This window comes from Oncorhynchus mykiss, chromosome 10 (genome assembly GCF_013265735.2).
Source record: "Oncorhynchus mykiss isolate Arlee chromosome 10, USDA_OmykA_1.1, whole genome shotgun sequence".
Classification (NCBI taxonomy): domain Eukaryota; kingdom Metazoa; phylum Chordata; class Actinopteri; order Salmoniformes; family Salmonidae; genus Oncorhynchus; species Oncorhynchus mykiss.
The window spans coordinates 69,148,075-69,166,401 of NC_048574.1; the positions used below are offsets into that span (position 1 = coordinate 69,148,075).

Sequence of the window (18,327 nt, forward strand, 5' to 3'; positions counted from 1 at the left end):
GAACAGTTCCAGGAGGACATAGTGGTGACCATGCAGCATAGTTATTATATACTCACTATGATGAACAGTTCCAGGAGGACATAGTGGTGACCATGCAGCATAGTTATATTATATACTCACTATGATGAACAGTTCCAGGAGGACATAGTGGTGACCATGCAGCATAGTTATATTATATACTCACTACGATGAACAGTTCCAGGAGGACATAGTGGTGACCATGCAGCATAGTTATTTCAGTCGTTTCAATGACAGCTGCGGAAGAAGCTTTGTCTGGTGCATATCGTATTTCTCAATAACATCCTCTCTCCCTCTATTTCTCTCTCCATCTCTCTCTCTAGTGTTCTGGAGAGGACCATCAGGTCGGCAGTGGAGCAGCATCTCTTCGATGTGCACATGTGCGGAGGAGGTCAAAGTACGACGGAGGATTCCGAGTGGACCGGGTGCTCCTCGTCGCCCGTGGTAACCCCGACGGCACGGCAGAGACGTCGGCACCAGAGGGAGCAGGAAGAGGCTCAGAGACACCGGGACAGAAGCAGGTATGGACCATAGAATGAATCCTTACATAGGACATTTGTCTCACCCAATTGGTGTAGGATCTGCCTTTACTGTTGTTGATTGGTATATTTGGTCAATGTGGCATCCTTTGTGAGTGTGTGAGTTGTTGCGAACAGAGTGACATTCTCAGAGTTCTAGGCATCAACAATGGCAGTTTCCACCATTGGATTGACCAATATCAGTGCACTGGGAGACTTATTATGATCCGATGTCAATTCTAGTAATTCAAACTCTATGCTTCCAATGGCCTCGCCTCTAGTGGGGGCCTCGCCCCATGTCCATTGGGGTTATAATGGAGTCTGGGGTCCTTGTGCTACCCAGCTAATCTTTGTTGATAGAGACCTGATGGAGCCTGGAGAAGCAGTGAAGACATGGATTAGCGGGCTACATTAGTGCAGCCACCCACCCATACAACGTCAATAAGACAAGTCCACTGTACTCTGTAAATAGAATTAGCGCGCATTCTAAACATGGCGTTAGCCTGGGTACAAGGTATAAGTACGATGACCTTGTCATTTGTAACCCAGGCCGCTTTGTTACAGAGAGAGAAAAGGAGAGAGTCGGTTTGATTCCTCCTCTTCTTTCCTTTCTCTCCATTTGAAAACAGATCCTCGTCTCTGAGGGAAGGAGACATCAACAAGGAGAACATCCCAGCGGCCGGCAGCGTTAGCAGAACTGTCAGCTGTGGCGTCAGCGTAGGTGAGGAAGGAGTCTGGAGGGACTACCAGACTAGCCAGGGAGGGCTCCACCACGAGGGTCCCAGACCCAGGAAGCCTAAACACTGCCACCAGAGCCCCACGCTTGGCCAGCTTAGTGATAACCAGGACCCCCACGCGGTAAGTCACTCTCTCTCCTCTCTTTCTTTCTCTGTCTCTCTCGCTCCTTCTCATTGCAGATGTGTGTCTATTGTTGCCATTTCATGCAGGTCCCTTGTTGAATTCAGGTGGAGGTCAAACATTCAAAACAGCACATCTAAGACAATTACTTCCAGTTTACCAAATCTCTGAAGCAAACTTGTTTACTTATTTTGCGGTGCACGCTCATCATTTATTTTCATAGTGTCATGTTTAATACTCCCATAGATTAACCTGACCCTTTAAGTTCCCTGGACCCTGGTTCTCATAATCCTCGCTCTTCTTCTCCCACAAAACATTGTGATGCAGACAAGGTCTACGCCACTGTGGTGTTTTTCACTTCGCTGGTGTGACGTCTGGCTTACCACCAACCCCCGTCTACTCTTAATGGCTGCTATGAGTCACTGCTGAGTAATTGGTGATGTTTCACAAGAACTGCTAAATCGGGGACAGCAGAGAGATGGAGGTAGATAGAGAACATTGGCATAAACATCAGCATAGCCGCCAATGGCTGGATTCCTAATCAATCTTACATAGGCTTAAGAGGCGCGTGATAGGCCAGGCAGCGTGCTCTAGCGCTTCGCTAAATGCGAAGCAACCTCCCTCCCTGGAACACTCTAAATTGCAGGGCAGCGCGTTAACAAGGTTCACTGAGGTTCAATTAGCATTTGCTTTTGAAGAAGAGGAAGGAACACATGTACTGTGTTGTTGTGTAGCAAGGGCTTGTTGTCGTTCAGGGTTCGAGACCGTCATGTTCAGAACAGTGTTTTGTTTCGGAGTTAAGGTAATAACTGCTTACCTCAGTGACGTTGTCTATGTGTGCAAAATAAATGCATAGCAAATTAAGAAAACATACCATTTCAGGTGTGTCGCAATATGATATTGGACTCTTGGAAGGCTGAATTTGATATTCAAAATGTAGGCCCTCACGGCATATTTTAGTATGTTTCATTATGTCTCATTATGCTGGAGGGTATGGGATTGTCTACCTCAAGTCATTACATCATTGTCTCAGAAATATGCTTCCAAACTGCTGGCGAACTAAACCAGGTTCCACAGTATTTTAATATTGCTAATTGAGATGCAGCCTCGGTATGTATCAAATGCAGCAGATAATCCTTTGTCAGCAAACAGTTACCTGCCAACAGCTTAAAGGGTAGTAAGTCATGCCCCGTGGCTCATCACCAATGATACGGCCCTTAATACAGAGCGTATCTTAGTTCAAAGTCACGAAGACTTTGGGTGGTGCTGGAATAGGCTCAGGCCCCAGTAATATTGGCTACAGGGCCGATCTGCTGTCTTCACTGCATTAAATCTTAAGTAGTCGCGGCACTTCCTCATCTATGAATATAAGTTGATTGATTATTAACGTCGACAGACACACTCGTCTCATCAATATCCCAGGCTAATGTATAGCCTAGGTCGGCTGAAGCGTGTGTCTTATCCCAGGGATGAAAATAGATTCCCCGGCTTCACGTTAAAAAACAAACACTTCGAGGGACAGACAGGGTATAGCTAGACCTTTAGGGGCTTTTCCATGCCATCTCAACCAATCAGTGTATTTCTTTTTACATCAGCAGATGTCACAAAGTGCTCATACAGAAACCCAGTCTAAAGACCCAAAGATTGAGCAATGCAGATGTAGAAGCACGGTGGCTAGGAAAAACTCCCTAGAAAGGCATGAACCTAGGAAGAAACCTAGAGAGGAACCAGGCTCGGAGGGGTGGCCAGTCCTCTTCTGACTGTGCCAGGTTAAGATTACACACCTGTGTTATGTAAGAGATGAGAAGGCACCTGAAATCCTGGCATACATACTGTAGTGGCGATGTCTTGACCTTGGCTGGCAGGACAGGGAGTGACTGACAGAGGGGGTTGGCTGATGTAACAGGAGGGTAGCTACTGTAAAAGACCTGGGCTCAAATAGTATTTGTTTTCTCTCGAATACTGCTAGACGGTCGGGGTTTGCACTTTTGGGACGGTTCTATTACTTCTGTTGCTCCAAGCAAGCTCAATCAAGTGCACCGAATCTACTTTAACAAAAACAAATAACATTGGAACCCACATCTGGTAGGCACTCTAGCAGAGAGTGCACAAAACCCATGGGGAGTCATTAAGGCCCTACAAAGCCTCCGAGGGTTAGTCCCGGAGGTGTCATAGTGTACAGAACACCACAGCCCCATAGAACAGTACACGCTGTACACTACATCCCCTCGTTAGTTGGTGTGACCCACCCCACTCCACCACCTGTTCTGGAACCTGTTTCTATAACCAACTGGTGATTTGACTCATTCAGCTTTTCTTTCTCTGTGGTTGTTGTTGTGACAATAGTTAAGAGAGGTCTCGCAGGTTGGAGAAATATGTTTTTAAATAGATACTTATGAATAATGTGATATAAATGTTTTTCTAGATTTGATATGTGTTTTATTTATCTAATGGCCAGGGCAAACAGAGTAACAAATCCTGTGTAATTGTGTAAACCGGGTCTCGGCACACTGTTTATGTCAAATGTTCTCCAAACATAATTTCCCTGAAAAAATGTTTTTTGCTCCAGACATAGATGTCTGATGGAAGCATGTCAGGATCAGCGTTGCACATTGATGCATACCGTTAGAGAGAGAGTAATAAAATGTTATGTATTGTATTTTATACAGCTAAAAGAATGCATATCAAGAGTACATGACGAAGCCGGGACAAACAACATGGAGTCATCAGACAACCGGTAAGCATTGTGACATTTGATCACCCTTTAAAATGCTTGTAACTACTACTGACCATTTTTCACCTGTTAATTTAGATAGCAAAGTTCTCCAACAGAAGTAGCTAATACCGACCATTGTCACTACTTAATCTAGATACTAAGGCAGTGTTTCTCAAACTCGGTCCTCGGGACCCCAAGAGGTGCACATTTTTAGATTTGCCCGAGCACTACACAGCTGATTGAGATAATCAACTGACAGTCAGCTGTGTAGTGCTCGGGTTAAAAAACTAAACGTGCACCTCTTGGGGTCCCGAGGACCGAGTTTGGGAAACAGTGTACTAAGGTAATGTGGCACCGTTATTTAAAGAAGGATTGTTGTGTTGCTAAGGCTCCGACGGACTCCCTGAGGCCTGGTCCCATTGTGTCACAGCACCTGTCTTTATCGGGCAGCATTTATTTAACTACGTTTTTAATCTGATAGACTTGAGAGAATGCCGCTGACATTGGGGAGTTAGGGGGCGAGAGAGCATTCCTAAACTCAACTCGGCACGCTGTTCTACAGGCTCCTGGCTGGGTGGAAAGCACCCGTGTCCTTGCTAGGGTGTGATCCTCACATGAGGAAAGGTGACGCAACATGTCTATGTTTTCACCCCTCTATCAGAAATGACAGTCAAAGAAAGGACCCCAGTCTTCTGACTCCTTCATGGGTGAGTTGAGTGTCTCTCTCTCTCTCTCTATTCTCTCACACTCTCTCTCCTCTCTTTCTCTGTCTCTCTCTTTATTCCCTCTCTTACTCTCCTCTCTCTTCTCCCTCTCCTATCTCCTCTCTCTCTCACTGAAATTCCCTGCATGTACATGCTAGATCTCCTAGGCTTCCTGTGTTCACACTGCTTGCGGAAGATAGGGCCAGAGTCTCTCAGTAGACTAGGTGATTGTTTGGGAGTGTAGGGGTCTGAGGGAATAGGAGGGGTCTGGGGGAATAGGAGGGGTCTGAGGGAACATCTAGAGTTTGTTCCTGACCAATGAACAACTGGAGCAGATAAATGAGATACTATTTTGGTCCACTCACTGCAATGTGGAACTACCACATCTCTGCTAGTCAAAATGTTGCAGCCAAACATCTTCTCTTTAGGGGAAAAGCAAACATCCCTTGGAGAGATTGACAGCTAAGCAACAATGAATCACTACTATTGACACCATATGGAAAGAAGTAGAAAAGAAACCAAAACAAAGTTTGAGCTTTTCCTTGAATGAAAATCGACCACACAAAAAAACAACTTATCCACACGTCTTGATGGGAAATGCTGTGAACGTTTTCCACTGCAGCTCTGTATCACTTCAGAATGTGAAGCACTGTGTAGCTATTCAAAACATCAGAAGCAGCTGAAGCTATTTAGCATAGTGATAAGGTCATAGTTGCTAAGGTGGTATACAGATGGAAACAGTCCTATGTAATCTCTTGGTCCATCTGCTTTCTAGTACAGTAGGCTACTCTGTTACACTTAATGTGACTCTACAACAGAACTGTACACACACACACACACACACACACACACACACACACACACACACACACACACGCACACACACAGTCCAGATGGGTCTTAGTCACACAATTCTCTGTCTCCACCTCCTCCACATTCACCACCTCAGAACAAGCTGCACCCACTGAGATGCAGTCTGTGCCTGGCATGGTGGCACGGCGTCATTGTGCCAACCTCTCTGCTGGTTGTTGGTGTCAGATCAGAGGTGGTGGCATGAGGGATCCCAGTACCTAGTGACATCAGAGCGTACTACTGACAGCAGGTCCAATTAGTGTACTAAGTAGATTAGTGCTCTTGATCGGTCTACTAAGACCCGAGGCTGTGTTCCCTAGGGGCGCTGGTCAACAGTAGTGAACTATGAAGGGAATTTGGGATGCAGCCAAAGGCAGATGGATGTCTTGACTAGATGTATTGTTTTAAAGCATATTTTTAACGGTATTGTTGAAGCTCAGTTTTATGTTGTCTGTTTAAACTGTAACTAAAGTTTACTGTTCTTCAAAACAAAGACAGCCTTCTGGTGTTTCAGTCATTTGCACGATGGAACGCTTCTTCATCCGTATGTGGCTTGTTATCCTAGAAGCAACTCAAGTCGACGTGAAAGATGTGAGAAACATGTTAATTTGACCTGTTTGGCTTTCACACCGTCATAAAACGTTTTTGGACAGAGTCTTTTACAGCCTTGGCTTTAGTGGTGGCCTCGGTCACCACACACTCTGAAGTGTATCATTGTGTGGCATGCCTGAGCCTCTTTAACCTGACGACACCTAGAATGGCTTCTAGAGCTCACTGTTCCATTGTGTGTGTGTGTGTGTGTGTGTGTGTGTGTGTGTGTGTGTGTGTGTGTGTGTGTGCGTGTGCGCGTGCGTGCCCCCACATTCTCAGCCCTGTCCCCAATACTTCACACACAGTCCAAGGCCAGTGGAGGTACCGGGAGTAAGGACTGGTTTAAGAGATTAAAGACTTCCACACATCAGTTATGGACCACTTAAACCAGTACAGATCAATGGGACCTGGAATGTAACTGTACAAACAAGTCTTTTGTCTTTATCTGTAATGCCTACTGTACTGCTTAGTACCCTGTCGCAAAAGACATTTCAACTGTCAAAGGGATCTTATTTGTTTGGATGAATGCTTGGACAGCATGTCAATTTGAGCAACCCCCTCCAAAACAAAAAAAAACATGACGCTTACTTGGTGGAGATTCTGATTTCTTGCATCTGTATAATATTGTGAAAATCTCAGGATTGTACTGTAGTAATAATGGATCACAAAAATGTGGGTGAAGGGGATTATTGCTTGTGTGTGTGTGTGTGTGTGCGGGTTCTAGCGTACGTGTCACTTGTGGCTGTGTATCAAGCCTCCTCATCCAATGTCATGCTACCCTCCCAGACGAGCCCCTTCTCTCCACCCTGTCTGTGTCTGTCATTACCACCCCAGCCTCATCCTCCTAAATCCACCATGTGTTTGTGTGTCGCCTGTCTATAAAACCCCTAACACACAGATTAACAATGGAAAGAACACCCACTGTGGGACAAATCCAAGCCCAAAGCCTGAGCACAACATTGTGGAACGTTCAGATAGAAATATATTTAGTAGAACAGATATGTCTTTCACTGACATTTAGAGTAAAGGAATCATACTAGCTATATTTATTCATACAATTTCTATCTGCAATGCTGAATGCTAGTACCCTGGTCTCCCTCTGCATCACACTACCCAGGGCGACTAGTGATGATGTAATGTGATCAGTAGTTGAGTTGTGCTAGGACAAAGGATTATAGTGCAGTAGGTTATGTACAGTCAGTGTGGCAGTGATATTTACAGCCAGGGTAGTGGTCGCCACGGTTAAGCTGTTCTGTCTTCTAGTGAGTCTGGGTTAATCCTGAAATGATTGGGAGTGTATACAGATGTTTATATTTCTGTTGTGTGTAGTATTTTCCAGAGACTTGTTGATAGAAACATTTGCTGAAAATGACTACTGTGATGGTACATTAATACTTTTTTAAAAAAGTAATAGTGTGTATATACAGTACCAGTCAAACGTTTGGACACACCTACTCATTCAAGGGTTTTTCTTTATTTTTACTATTTTCTATATTGTATAATAATAGTGAAGACATGAAAACTATGAAATAACACATATGGAATCCTGTAGTAACCCAAAAAAAGTGTTAAACAAATAAAAATATATTTTATATTTGAAATTCTTCAAAGTAGCCACCCTTTGCCTTGATGACAACTTTGCACACTCAAGGGTGGCTACATTGAAGAATCTCAAATATAAAATATTACACTTTTTTGGTTACTACAGGATTCCATGTGTTATTTCCTAGTTTTGATGCCTTCACTATTATTCTACAATGTAGAAAATAGTAAAAAATAAAGAACAAACCTCGAATGAATAGGTGTGTCCAAACTTTTAACTGCTACTATATATCATATTGTTTTTATTGTCATTCTTACAGCAATGTGATCATTAACCGTAATACGGATGATGATTAATGTGACTGAAAAAGATTGAGTCAAACCTATCATTAGCTCGTCCATGTGTGAAACGTGATTTGATCACATTACATTTCTAGTCCTTTCTCTGCATAACCTCTAATGGGGGGGGGGCGATGCTTTGAAAGTATTTGATTAATTTGCATGTCAATGACCCCTTTGGCGGTATCAAGGGGGACTAGTTTCAGTGCCCGGAAGAGATCTGCATTGCAGAAATGACATCGGGTGAATTGTTGCGTAAGAAGTAGTGTGCTTTGAAACAGTTGAAGGAAGAGAGGGCAAAGAACACATGTTTTGTAGCAGTGTTGTCCTTCTTTGGACGTCTTTGACCCCAGTCCGTCTCAAGGTAATCAGCTCTTTCTTCACAACTTCAGATGTAGTCAAGAGGCTTCTATTGTTTGACCTCACAGCCTGTTAATGGCCCCCATATCAATCATATGAACCTAAATGAGTTGTCATTGATTATGGGGTTGAGTAGTAGTTGTTTTCCTTCTGAAGTGTTTGTTTGCTTGTGTTCTGTAACATGAGGTGCTTTTGAATCTGAGAGTCACTCGCTTTTTTAGAACTACGGTTAGATTACTTTTGACGGTGTCCTGTTCCACACAGTGTGTGTGTGTTCCAGCTACACGCATGTTTGCAAAACACACACACACACACACTGTGTGGCCGCAATTCACTTTCCTAGTAAACAATGGTAGTGTGCTCCTTGACTGAAGGGTAGGAAAGGCGAGATTAAGAGTGAAAAGGAAGGACATTTTCAGATTCAGAGTGTTTAAATGTGCGCTGTTACATGGTCTAGGGTCCCCAGCGTTGGATAGCTGGGTGACTGGGACAAATTCCAACTATCAGTCACATCAAAGCTATTTGCCAGTCAACAGCTGAGAGCACTTGATAACTCCCTATCATTGGCATTACAGTAACGTTCACCTTTCACCTCTGCCCCCCCCCCCCCCCCCAGTTACACAACACCCTCAATGGCAGTTCCTTTTATAGGTGGCATTTATGAGGCTGGGGCAGTTTTAATCCCTGATCTGTTCCTAAAATAACTCTGTCCCACGCCTAGGCAGAGGCTAGAGGGGAAGTGCAAAGTCCTGTCTGTTTTGGACGCACGCCCTGCCTGCATGACCCACCATCTGAATTCACTTTCGGTAATGGTGAGGGATTGTTAACGTTTTGCTAGGCTGGCATCTGATAGGATGTTTGAGTGCTATGGTCAAAAAGCTTCCATTTGGTTGTGCATTGAAAAGGGCTAAGAACGGGGGGAGATGTTGAAAGAGTATTTGATTAACAACGACAGAGATACAACGACAGAGATACAACGACAGACATACAGCGTACAACGACAGAGATAATGGTATTTGCAGATAAGGGGGAGGGAAGGTGAAGAGGGTAGAAAATGATTGGGAGAGAGGGGGGGGATTCGGAAGAGGGAAAGAAAAACAATAGAGAAAGAGAGCACAGGAGAGGAGGAAAGGCGAGAGCCCAAAGAGGAAGAGAGAACTCCTCCATGCTCCAAGGCAAGGATGTCTTTCTGCAGCAGAAGAGAGGGGAAAAAAAAATCTCTGCCTGTGTGCTGGCGTCTGGCGAATAATCTGCTTGCTTTTCTTTGCCATACCTCCTTCTCTCCCTCCTCCTTCTTTTCCTCCTCCTTTTCTCCCCCTCCCTTCTGCTCTGGCTACTGTGAGACAAACCACTCCAAAGGATCAGTGCATATGCACAGAGAAAGAGAGAGGAAGGGGTGGGAACCCAGAGGGAAAAGAGGAGGGGCAAAACCTCATACACACACACACACACACACACACACGAGACAGACACGCCCGGTAGACCAATCAGGAGTGTTGTCACCCCCCCTGCAAGGGCTGTGGTAGGCTGGGCCAGGCAGAGGCAGCGTATGGCTGAACTTAAGGAGCATGCTCACTCCCAGCCCTTGTTGTTTTGTGTCTCTCCATGGTTGTGCAGACACGACTCAGTAGTATGAAGATCCAGGAGCTGCCTAGTAGCTGTGAAACGGCCGACAGGAAGGGGGTCAACGGCCGGAGTTCGGACCAGGAATGTGGCGAGGACGTACCCCGCTTGGACCTGTCGGCGCTGACCGACGATAACAACTGGGGAGGTAAATCTTCAATCCCCCCCCCCCCAGCCTTCCCCTCTTCCACACACTCCCTCAGTCCTTCCCTTCCTTCTAGGCAGCACATGGGTGTCTGGGTGGCAGCTGCAACCCTCCTGCTCCCTCTCCTCTTCCTCTTGTTGTGGCTCCTTCTGTGTCTTCAAGAAGAGTTATGGACTCAGATGCTCTTAAAGTCTCTCGGCTTCTATATCTGGAGAAGCTGCACCATTACTGAAGGTGTTGTGCTTGTGTACACAGCTTGGCGCAGCAAATTGCATTTAGATCTTTTTTTTGCCTTTTTGACAAATGTAGCTCCTGTTTCGTCAGACCACATGGAGTGTTTTTGTTTACAAGTGATGGGAACAGCATAGAATATTGTGTTGCCGTGCTGCTACCATGAGTTATTGAAGAGTGAAAGAGTGAGTATTTACGGTTTGCACATGCTGCTGGCATGTTTTGCCTTTTGTTTGGCAGTTATTGGGCAGTTTGTGGGTTGTGAATAGCTTCCAGATTGCTAACGACAATCATTAAAGGGGAAGATTACAGGTGAAAAATACTGTACTGTTTAAGGGGCGTTGAGGTTTTTATCTTTTCTTATAGGGATTGACGTTGATCTTGTTTGATATGGTCTGGATGTATTGTCTTCCCATTGATATTGCAAACGCTCCTGGCGTTTAGTTTTTTTTAAGTGCGTATGGTGTGTGTGTGTGCCTGCATGATTAGATTAACCCTAGGAACAATAAGTGTGTGTGTGTGTGTGTGTTCATTAAGGTTGGATTTCAACTCTGCACATGGCATAGGATGTAAGCAATGAAGTGTGTCTATTTGTTTATTCATGCCAAGGTATCGAATCTCATTGGTCATGCATAGTTTATACAGAATTAGACAGAGGTATTATATTATTGATTAGTCTATCATGGGCAAGTCTGCTTATTATATTTTAGAGAGAAAGAAATGTAAGTCAAAAAGGACCTTGGAGAGATTTTCGCAGCCATTCAAAATGTTCAATGTCTTTGTTAAATAACTGCAATACAGTGGATTTTGGGGGGATTAAACCATGTCAGAAAAGAGTTTGATAGTAGAAAATAAATATTTTATTTTTTCTGTAAGCTTTTAATCCATGGTGCAACAGTTGTTGGCAGTATGTTGTTGAGTGGGATTGGAGTATCAGGAAGGAAAGGCTGTTAGATGCTGCACAACTTGTCTGATTGTTTTTGTGAGAGATTGTGAAAGAAAGGTGGGAGGAGTTTGAAAAAGTGTGTTTTTGTACACTAGTGAGACTGAATGCAGAGTTGTTAGATTGCTTATGTTTGTTTGCACAGGGCAAGTTACCTGAAAGAAGTCCACTTGCAGTTTCAGACTTGAAGGGACATGCATGGGCACCATTTTTTATAGTAACATGAGCATTGGATACTAAATAATTTCCTGCGTGGTTGCTCTGCAGGCTGCAGTCATGCCAAACGCAAACTGCCTAACCCCAATGGAAATAGGTCACACCTTAAGGAAAATATTGTTCAAACATTTCCTTTGGATTCAGTATTTCTTCCAACTCAAACAGCACTGTTTGTCTTGAATTGTGGTCTCTAGTACAGTACAGTACCAACTGAGCAAAAAGCACTCAGGCGCCCTCTAGTGGTAGGGCTTGAGACATGTTTGTCCTATTCGGCTAAGGAGCACTGTGTAAGCCTGGTGCTTAGTTCTTGTTTGCTCCAAAGTGAGTGTGATAGACAGATAAATATTCAGGTAGTGTCTGTCTGCATAGAAATGCTAACATATGCAGTCAGTCAGGGCTGCAGCCAATGTGGGTTTGGTGTTAGGGGCTTTGGCAGTGCAGGCAGCGTGTGTGTGTGTGTTTACACACGCACATAGTGTGTGTTTTCTGGAGAAAGAGAGAGGTATCACCAGGTGTTGTTCTCTCACAGCTAGGAATGGAAGGATGAGGAGAGGTGAGGGAGGACAAAACCAGACTTTGTTCAGTTTTGATGTCACAGTCCGCGTGTTACCTGGCACAACAGAATCCCATGCCACAGGAGGTACCTAAAGCATAATGCTTTAGACTCCTCTGAGCTACTGAGAGTTACAACTCCCAGGGGAGTGCTTATGATTGACCGTGACATGGCGTTTCCATATCACAAGAAGCATTTCTCCTAGACGCAGGCAAGGCAATCGGAACGCTTGGATCTTTTGAAGCCAGAGGAAGAGCAAGGCTAGTCAGAGCTTGGGTTTTCAGTGTTGGATTAAACGGCAGTGAACTTGAGTGATGTTCGGAGTCTTTTTGTCTGGCAGTAGGTCCTTTCTCTCCCCTTTAAATATAGAGCCATGAGACTAAGAGCGTTTTTGTTATGCGTAAGGTATTTGTAAGTACCTGTGTCCTGTAGAGGGGATAAGCAGGAAAACAGATGAGGTTGTTGCAATAGGAATGGATGAGGTAGTGATGGTTGGGACGGTGGATGGTACAGTGGCATGAGACGTTTTACCCAGTGCAGCCTGTGCCAACTGCAGTCATGGTGAGCAGATATTTGCTGTGTGCCAGCTCCACGTACATAGAGCTAGTTAGAGTAGAGGACTTGTCTACTACTGTGTAATGTCTCTGTCATTGGGAATGATGCACTAGGATTCTCATTTCACCTTTCGCATGCAACAGAGTGACCGGGCTGGATCTGATCTTCTTTTCCTCCCTCCATCTCGTCTGTTCTTATCACCTTATTTTTCTCTTTTCCTCCCTCCCTCCCTGCCCCTACCCCATCTCTTCTCTGTCCTCCAGATTCCCCATTCTTTAGCGCCCCTTTCCTTGATTCCAAAAGTGTTTTCCAGTCGAGTTATTATGAGGGTAAGTGGCATTCTGGCTGGCAATGGAACCGGCACTTGTCTTGCCTTGATACAAATAACCCATTAGAGACAGAACAGAGAGGAAAAGGGCCAAATGCCTGTTGCATGACCTTTTAGTACTGCATGGCAACATCACTACAGTGATTGGGCATATTCTGCTCCCAACCAATCACATCCCAACCTTTAGGGGCATGACAACATGGCATACCTCAACTACAATGGGCTGGATGCTGTGCTGGTTGATTTAAAGACCTAATTTGAAATACCATGGTGAATGCCCTATTGGCTGCTTGGCTGTGTAAGCTGACATAATAGGTTAAAACACGTTGAATTGTTTGAGAGGTTGACCTGCTGCTCACTGTCATCTAGTAAACCCATACATAGCAGTGTTGATTGGATACATTGTGTGAGGCAACCTTCTGCCTAGGGAGACTAGGCTACTGCTCCCGCGCCTCCCGCGCCCCAGGCAGTCCCGACATGCCTTGAAAGACCGTGTAAAACCGCACGTAGTCCTATAGTAGCATACCGCGCACACACTAAGTACCTTCCAAGCCAAAACCTCCATGACCCAAGCCATACTTCATAGCCTAAGTCTCAGTTATGTAATTTGTGTTTATGAATTATTATCGGGGTGACAGTTGTCCTTTTTTTGTAAACAAACTCAGATAGTTTGTCAGTATTAGACAGCTACTGGTATGTAGTTACAATATCTAAGGAAAACCTAGTACGTACTATTATAAAAAATTGCATTTTACAAGTCGAGTTAGCTATGAACGTTACAGCAGTAAAATGGAATTATAATTTAGTCACAACTATACTGCGGTATATGTATAGCGCCTTTATCTGCTTTGTCACTTGCAGTGCAAACACTCGTCTGGAAAATTCGCAATCAAAAAGGTGCAATTGTAAACTCAACATCTAACATCTAAGACGGAAAAAAAATGATAGTAGACAGCTAACTCCGGCAAACTCTCCATATTTGCTAGCATATTTGTTAGCTTGCCAGCTAAACAACTAGCCTTATAGCAGCAGACAGCTAACGTTAGCTGGCTTTCGTGATTATTATCTACCGTCTACAGTCCAGCATGCACTACTAGTCGTGCTGAGTGAGGAGTCTATGGCTGCCTTCGTAAATTCCCTCTGGCAATCTACTCTTGATTTCAGAGCACTCTCGTCTGAGTTTGCCAGAGCGCAGAATAACTGAGGAATTTATGAACGCTCAACACTCGTTGAATATGGCTGGTGTCAGTAAACGTTGTCAAACTAAAATCGTAATTAAATTGTTGCCAGCAGTACAGTTAGTCACCAACGCTCCGGATAACATTAATTCAGTCTAACCAGCTCTGCTAGGGCGAAAAAAATGTCAGACAGAGGTGTTCTCTCATTTATGTCTGGAAGTAACTAGCAAGCTAGCTAACTTTAGCCAGTTAGCGTGGGTGCTTGACTGCCGTTGTGAGGTCAGAACGCTCAGATCAACCCCACTCCTCGGCCACAGCGTCCAGTGTGCGATCTGATCGCTACGAAAGCGAAACGCTCTGAATTAACGAACGTCCAGAGCACACTACGAGTGCATTCTGGCACTCTAAAGTTAATTTACGAACGCACCCTGTAACACGGTCCAGATACCAAGTGTTAGGCCACACACTATAGGAACATATTCTCAATCCCTTAGTGAATGAAAATCGCACACAATTCCTTTAATTCAAACTCAAGAAGGCAACATGAAAGCAACTTTGTTACAGTGTTTTCAAATATGTGCTGCTGAGCGTCATCAGCTGTAGCACAAACGGATAAGACGGACCGACAACCAGGAGCCAATATTTACCGTTACATGCATTTGTCAGCTAAAGATGCCACTATTTTTATTCTGTATAACTCAACTCGTTTATAATACAGTAGATATTTGTATTGTTGGTGTGTTGCTATAGTCGGATGGATCAGAGGAACGGATATGGTTTCCACTAGTTATCACAACCACAAAGTCAAAATCGGCTACAGTGGTAACTAGTGACGACCAGCAGATAGGCCTATGTGCGCGAGAGAATATCAACAATATGCCTCAAAATTTACCTGGGAAATTCGACCTGCAATTTGTAAACAAAACTGTTGTAGGACTACTATTGGTAAAAACGTCATTTTGAAGTGACACAAATGGCAAATTAAGCGTTTATCTATAAATTTCGAGATTGTTAAACCAACAAAAAAAATGCTTTTTTTATTTGGAAATTCGAACCCAAATCGCTTCCCATATGAGTCCTTATCCCCCCCCCTTCTTCGAAAAACATGCATGTGCAGCTACAGGGTGTGTGTGTGCACGTGGGTGTGCATGTGATCAAAGAGTGATTACTGAATTCTGATGTTTCTAAATGTTTACATTGGTGATATGGAAACCTGACGTTGTTATTGCTCTCACCTTCCCTTCTGGCTATGTTACCGTTACCTCTCCAGTGTGCAGTGTAGCCTACATGGTCTCCTTTATTCCTGTGGTACAATACCGTGGTTTCTCTCACGTCCACACAAACGCACGTGCAGTAGAACAATCCTTGGCTGAGTTTTGTATTTACAATGCTGTTGTGTGGTGGTGGCTTAGGCTATCTGAAATTAAACCTTCCCTCCTCTCCTAGCATCAACAGCCTGTGTGTTTCACTGATCTGTGATACAGTACAACTCCCGGTGTGGGTACAATGCCGTGGTCTTTCTCTCTCTCTCACATGCACAGCCCAACAATATTCTTCCTATGCCAGTCACTCTCCGTATTCTGGTCCCATATCTGCTTGCGCTGTCTTGAAAATTGATGACAACGGCCATAGGAATTTTGAAGACATCACAAACCGATATGGTACAAGGCTAACTCTGGAGTAACAGCCGTTCCATTCCTCTACCAGAGAGGCCATGGCTCCTGCATTATCCCAACCAGAGGCATCAAAGAGCAGTCCAATTTATTTATAGCTTGTGATTGGGATTGTCAGAGACATCTGCATGGTTATTTTCACCACAGTGTAATTATTGGCGAGTCGGAGTGGACTCTGGCTGGGGCTGAACTGAGGCCAGGGGCTGGGGAAACCAGCCTGGAAAACAGACGAATGGGTCTGTAAGCCATTAGTTAGTGGTGAGAGTTTTAGTGAACAGCTTCATCATGCAATGCCGCAGTGACCTTTAGGGCGCTCAGATGCTGGTGCCAAGAAGGTGTTGCCGAGGTGACGAGCGACCGCCATGTTTAGACTTAAAGTGGGGGTTGATTCATTTGGATCCAATCAGTTGGATTCCCGCTGCTTACTGCTTGCCTCATCCCTTGAGACGACAATTAGATAGGCAAGCCGTTATTTTGCTGTGTTCTACTTCATAGACTACATCTACTACATAGACTACACTTTGTCTATGTTTAGTGGTATTTGCAGTTCAGATGTTGCAGCCACGCAGGGCCCATGTTGAGCTCTAGCTGTGTTTGAGCGAGAGATAAGCCAGTGTTTGTCGACTGCTGGTAGAGCCTGCCATGTTCCACAGGTCACTCCCTCATCCCTGCCCATGGTGGTGTGTGTGTGTGTGTGTGTGTGTGTGTGTGTGCAGTGCAGTGCAGTTTTTTGTCACTTTCCTTTTTTTAAATTGCATCACCTTTTGGATTACAAAGCCTTGGGATATCAATATGTGTGTTTTGTAGCGGTCCATGGTAGTCTAACCCACTTTTAGTGTGTGTGTGTTTTCATGGAGGTTCTGTCATTATCCAACTTTAATTTCAATTTTTAACCTTTATTTAACTAGGCAAGTCAGTTAAGAACAAATTATTATTTTCAATGACAGCCTAAGAACAGGGGGTTAACTGCCCCCTGTGACGACAGATTTTTACCTCGTCAGCTCGGGGATTTGATCTTGCGACCTTTCGGTGACTAGTCCAACGCTCTAACCACCTGCCGCCCCTAACCTGTGTTACTTTATGTGTGTTCCGCAGAGCCAGTCCCGGCCTACTCGTCGTGGCAACGGGAGAGCATGGACAGCGAGGAGGCGTGCATTTCACCCCAAGTGGGGGGCCGCCTGATTCGCCAGCTGATTGAAGAGGACAGCGACCCCATGCTGTCCCCCCGTTTCCACGCCTATGGTCATTGTCAGCAGTACATAGATGACACCGAGGTGCCACCCTCACCGCCCAATACACACTCCTTTGCCAGGTGAGGAACCAACATGGATTTACAGTACTGTTGACTTTGGGGACGAGTAGTGTGTGTGTGTGTAGGTTTGTTTGTGTGACTGAGTGTGTGTGACTGTTTTTGTGTATTTGAGTTATTATCGGGGTGATAGTTTTTTGTAAACAAACTCGGGTCGTTGGTCAGTATTAGACAGCTACTGGTATGTAGTTACAATATCTAAGGAAAACCTAGTACGTACTAGTATAGAAAATGGCATTTTACAAGTCGAGTTAGCTATGAACGTTACATCAGTAAAATTTCATTATAATTTAGTCACAACTATACTGTGGTATATGTATAGCGCCTTTATCCGCTTTGTCACTAGCAGTGCAAACACTCGTCTGGAAAATTCGCAATCAAAAGTTGCAATTGTAAACTCAACATCTAAGACGAAGAGAATTATAGTAGACTGCGGTTTTATTTGCAAGATATGGGAGTCACATAATGTGTGATTAGATGTGTGTTCATGCATGTGTTTTTTTTTTGTTTTTTTTACAATGGGTGGCCATCAGATTGTGTGTTTTTAGAGTGAAGGCGTGTGCATACGTCCAACGTGACTCTGTGTCCATAGCAACAGGCAGTCCTTCTATTTCTATGGCTGTGTCTCTATCCTGCAGTCGGAGGAGGAGTTCCTCTCTGGGATCCTGCGGTGACGACGACCAGCAAGAGCTGACCTCAGCCCAGCTCTCCAAGAAGATCCACGGTCTCAAGAGGAAGATCCACAAGTACGAGGAGAAGTTTGAGGAGGAGCGCAAATACAGGGTAAATAGTGGCCCCTCTGTAGCTGAAACATTGGACAGCAAGGAAAAATGAGTGAGCCACTTTCTGATTGATTTCTAAAGTAGCTACAGTATATCAGAGAAAGCAGGGCAGCACAACAAGCTTATTAGGAGATATAGCAAGGCATCCAAAGAAATGCACAGAAATATAAAATTACACTGGCTTCCTTCAAAGTAAACACGATTAGAGAGTTCATAATGAGACTCAGCTGATGGGAGGGGTGTCAGGAATGGGGTCAACTGATAAAGTCAAGATGTTGTGGGAAGACGTCAAA

General features: G+C 44.5%; 1 protein-coding gene across 6 annotated transcripts in view; it reads left to right on the top strand.

The window, feature by feature from the left end:
* Window positions 1–18,327, top strand: part of LOC110498428 (protein FAM13A) — a 76,066-nt gene that overhangs the window by 52,667 nt on the left and 5,072 nt on the right. For 4 of the 6 annotated variants that reach the window (XM_036933683.1, XM_036933685.1, XM_036933688.1 and 1 more), the window contains 8 exons: window positions 342–539; window positions 1,166–1,394; window positions 4,064–4,131; window positions 4,772–4,817; window positions 10,116–10,269; window positions 13,028–13,093; window positions 17,039–17,255; window positions 17,891–18,035. In XM_036933683.1, the coding sequence (XP_036789578.1) occupies window positions 342–539; window positions 1,166–1,394; window positions 4,064–4,131; window positions 4,772–4,817; window positions 10,116–10,269; window positions 13,028–13,093; window positions 17,039–17,255; window positions 17,891–18,035 (1,123 nt within the window). The remainder of the gene's footprint in view (window positions 1–341; window positions 540–1,165; window positions 1,395–4,063; window positions 4,132–4,771; window positions 4,818–10,115; window positions 10,270–13,027; window positions 13,094–17,038; window positions 17,256–17,890; window positions 18,036–18,327) is intronic. The other 2 variants (XM_036933684.1, XM_036933686.1) reach the window with 1 other exon arrangement.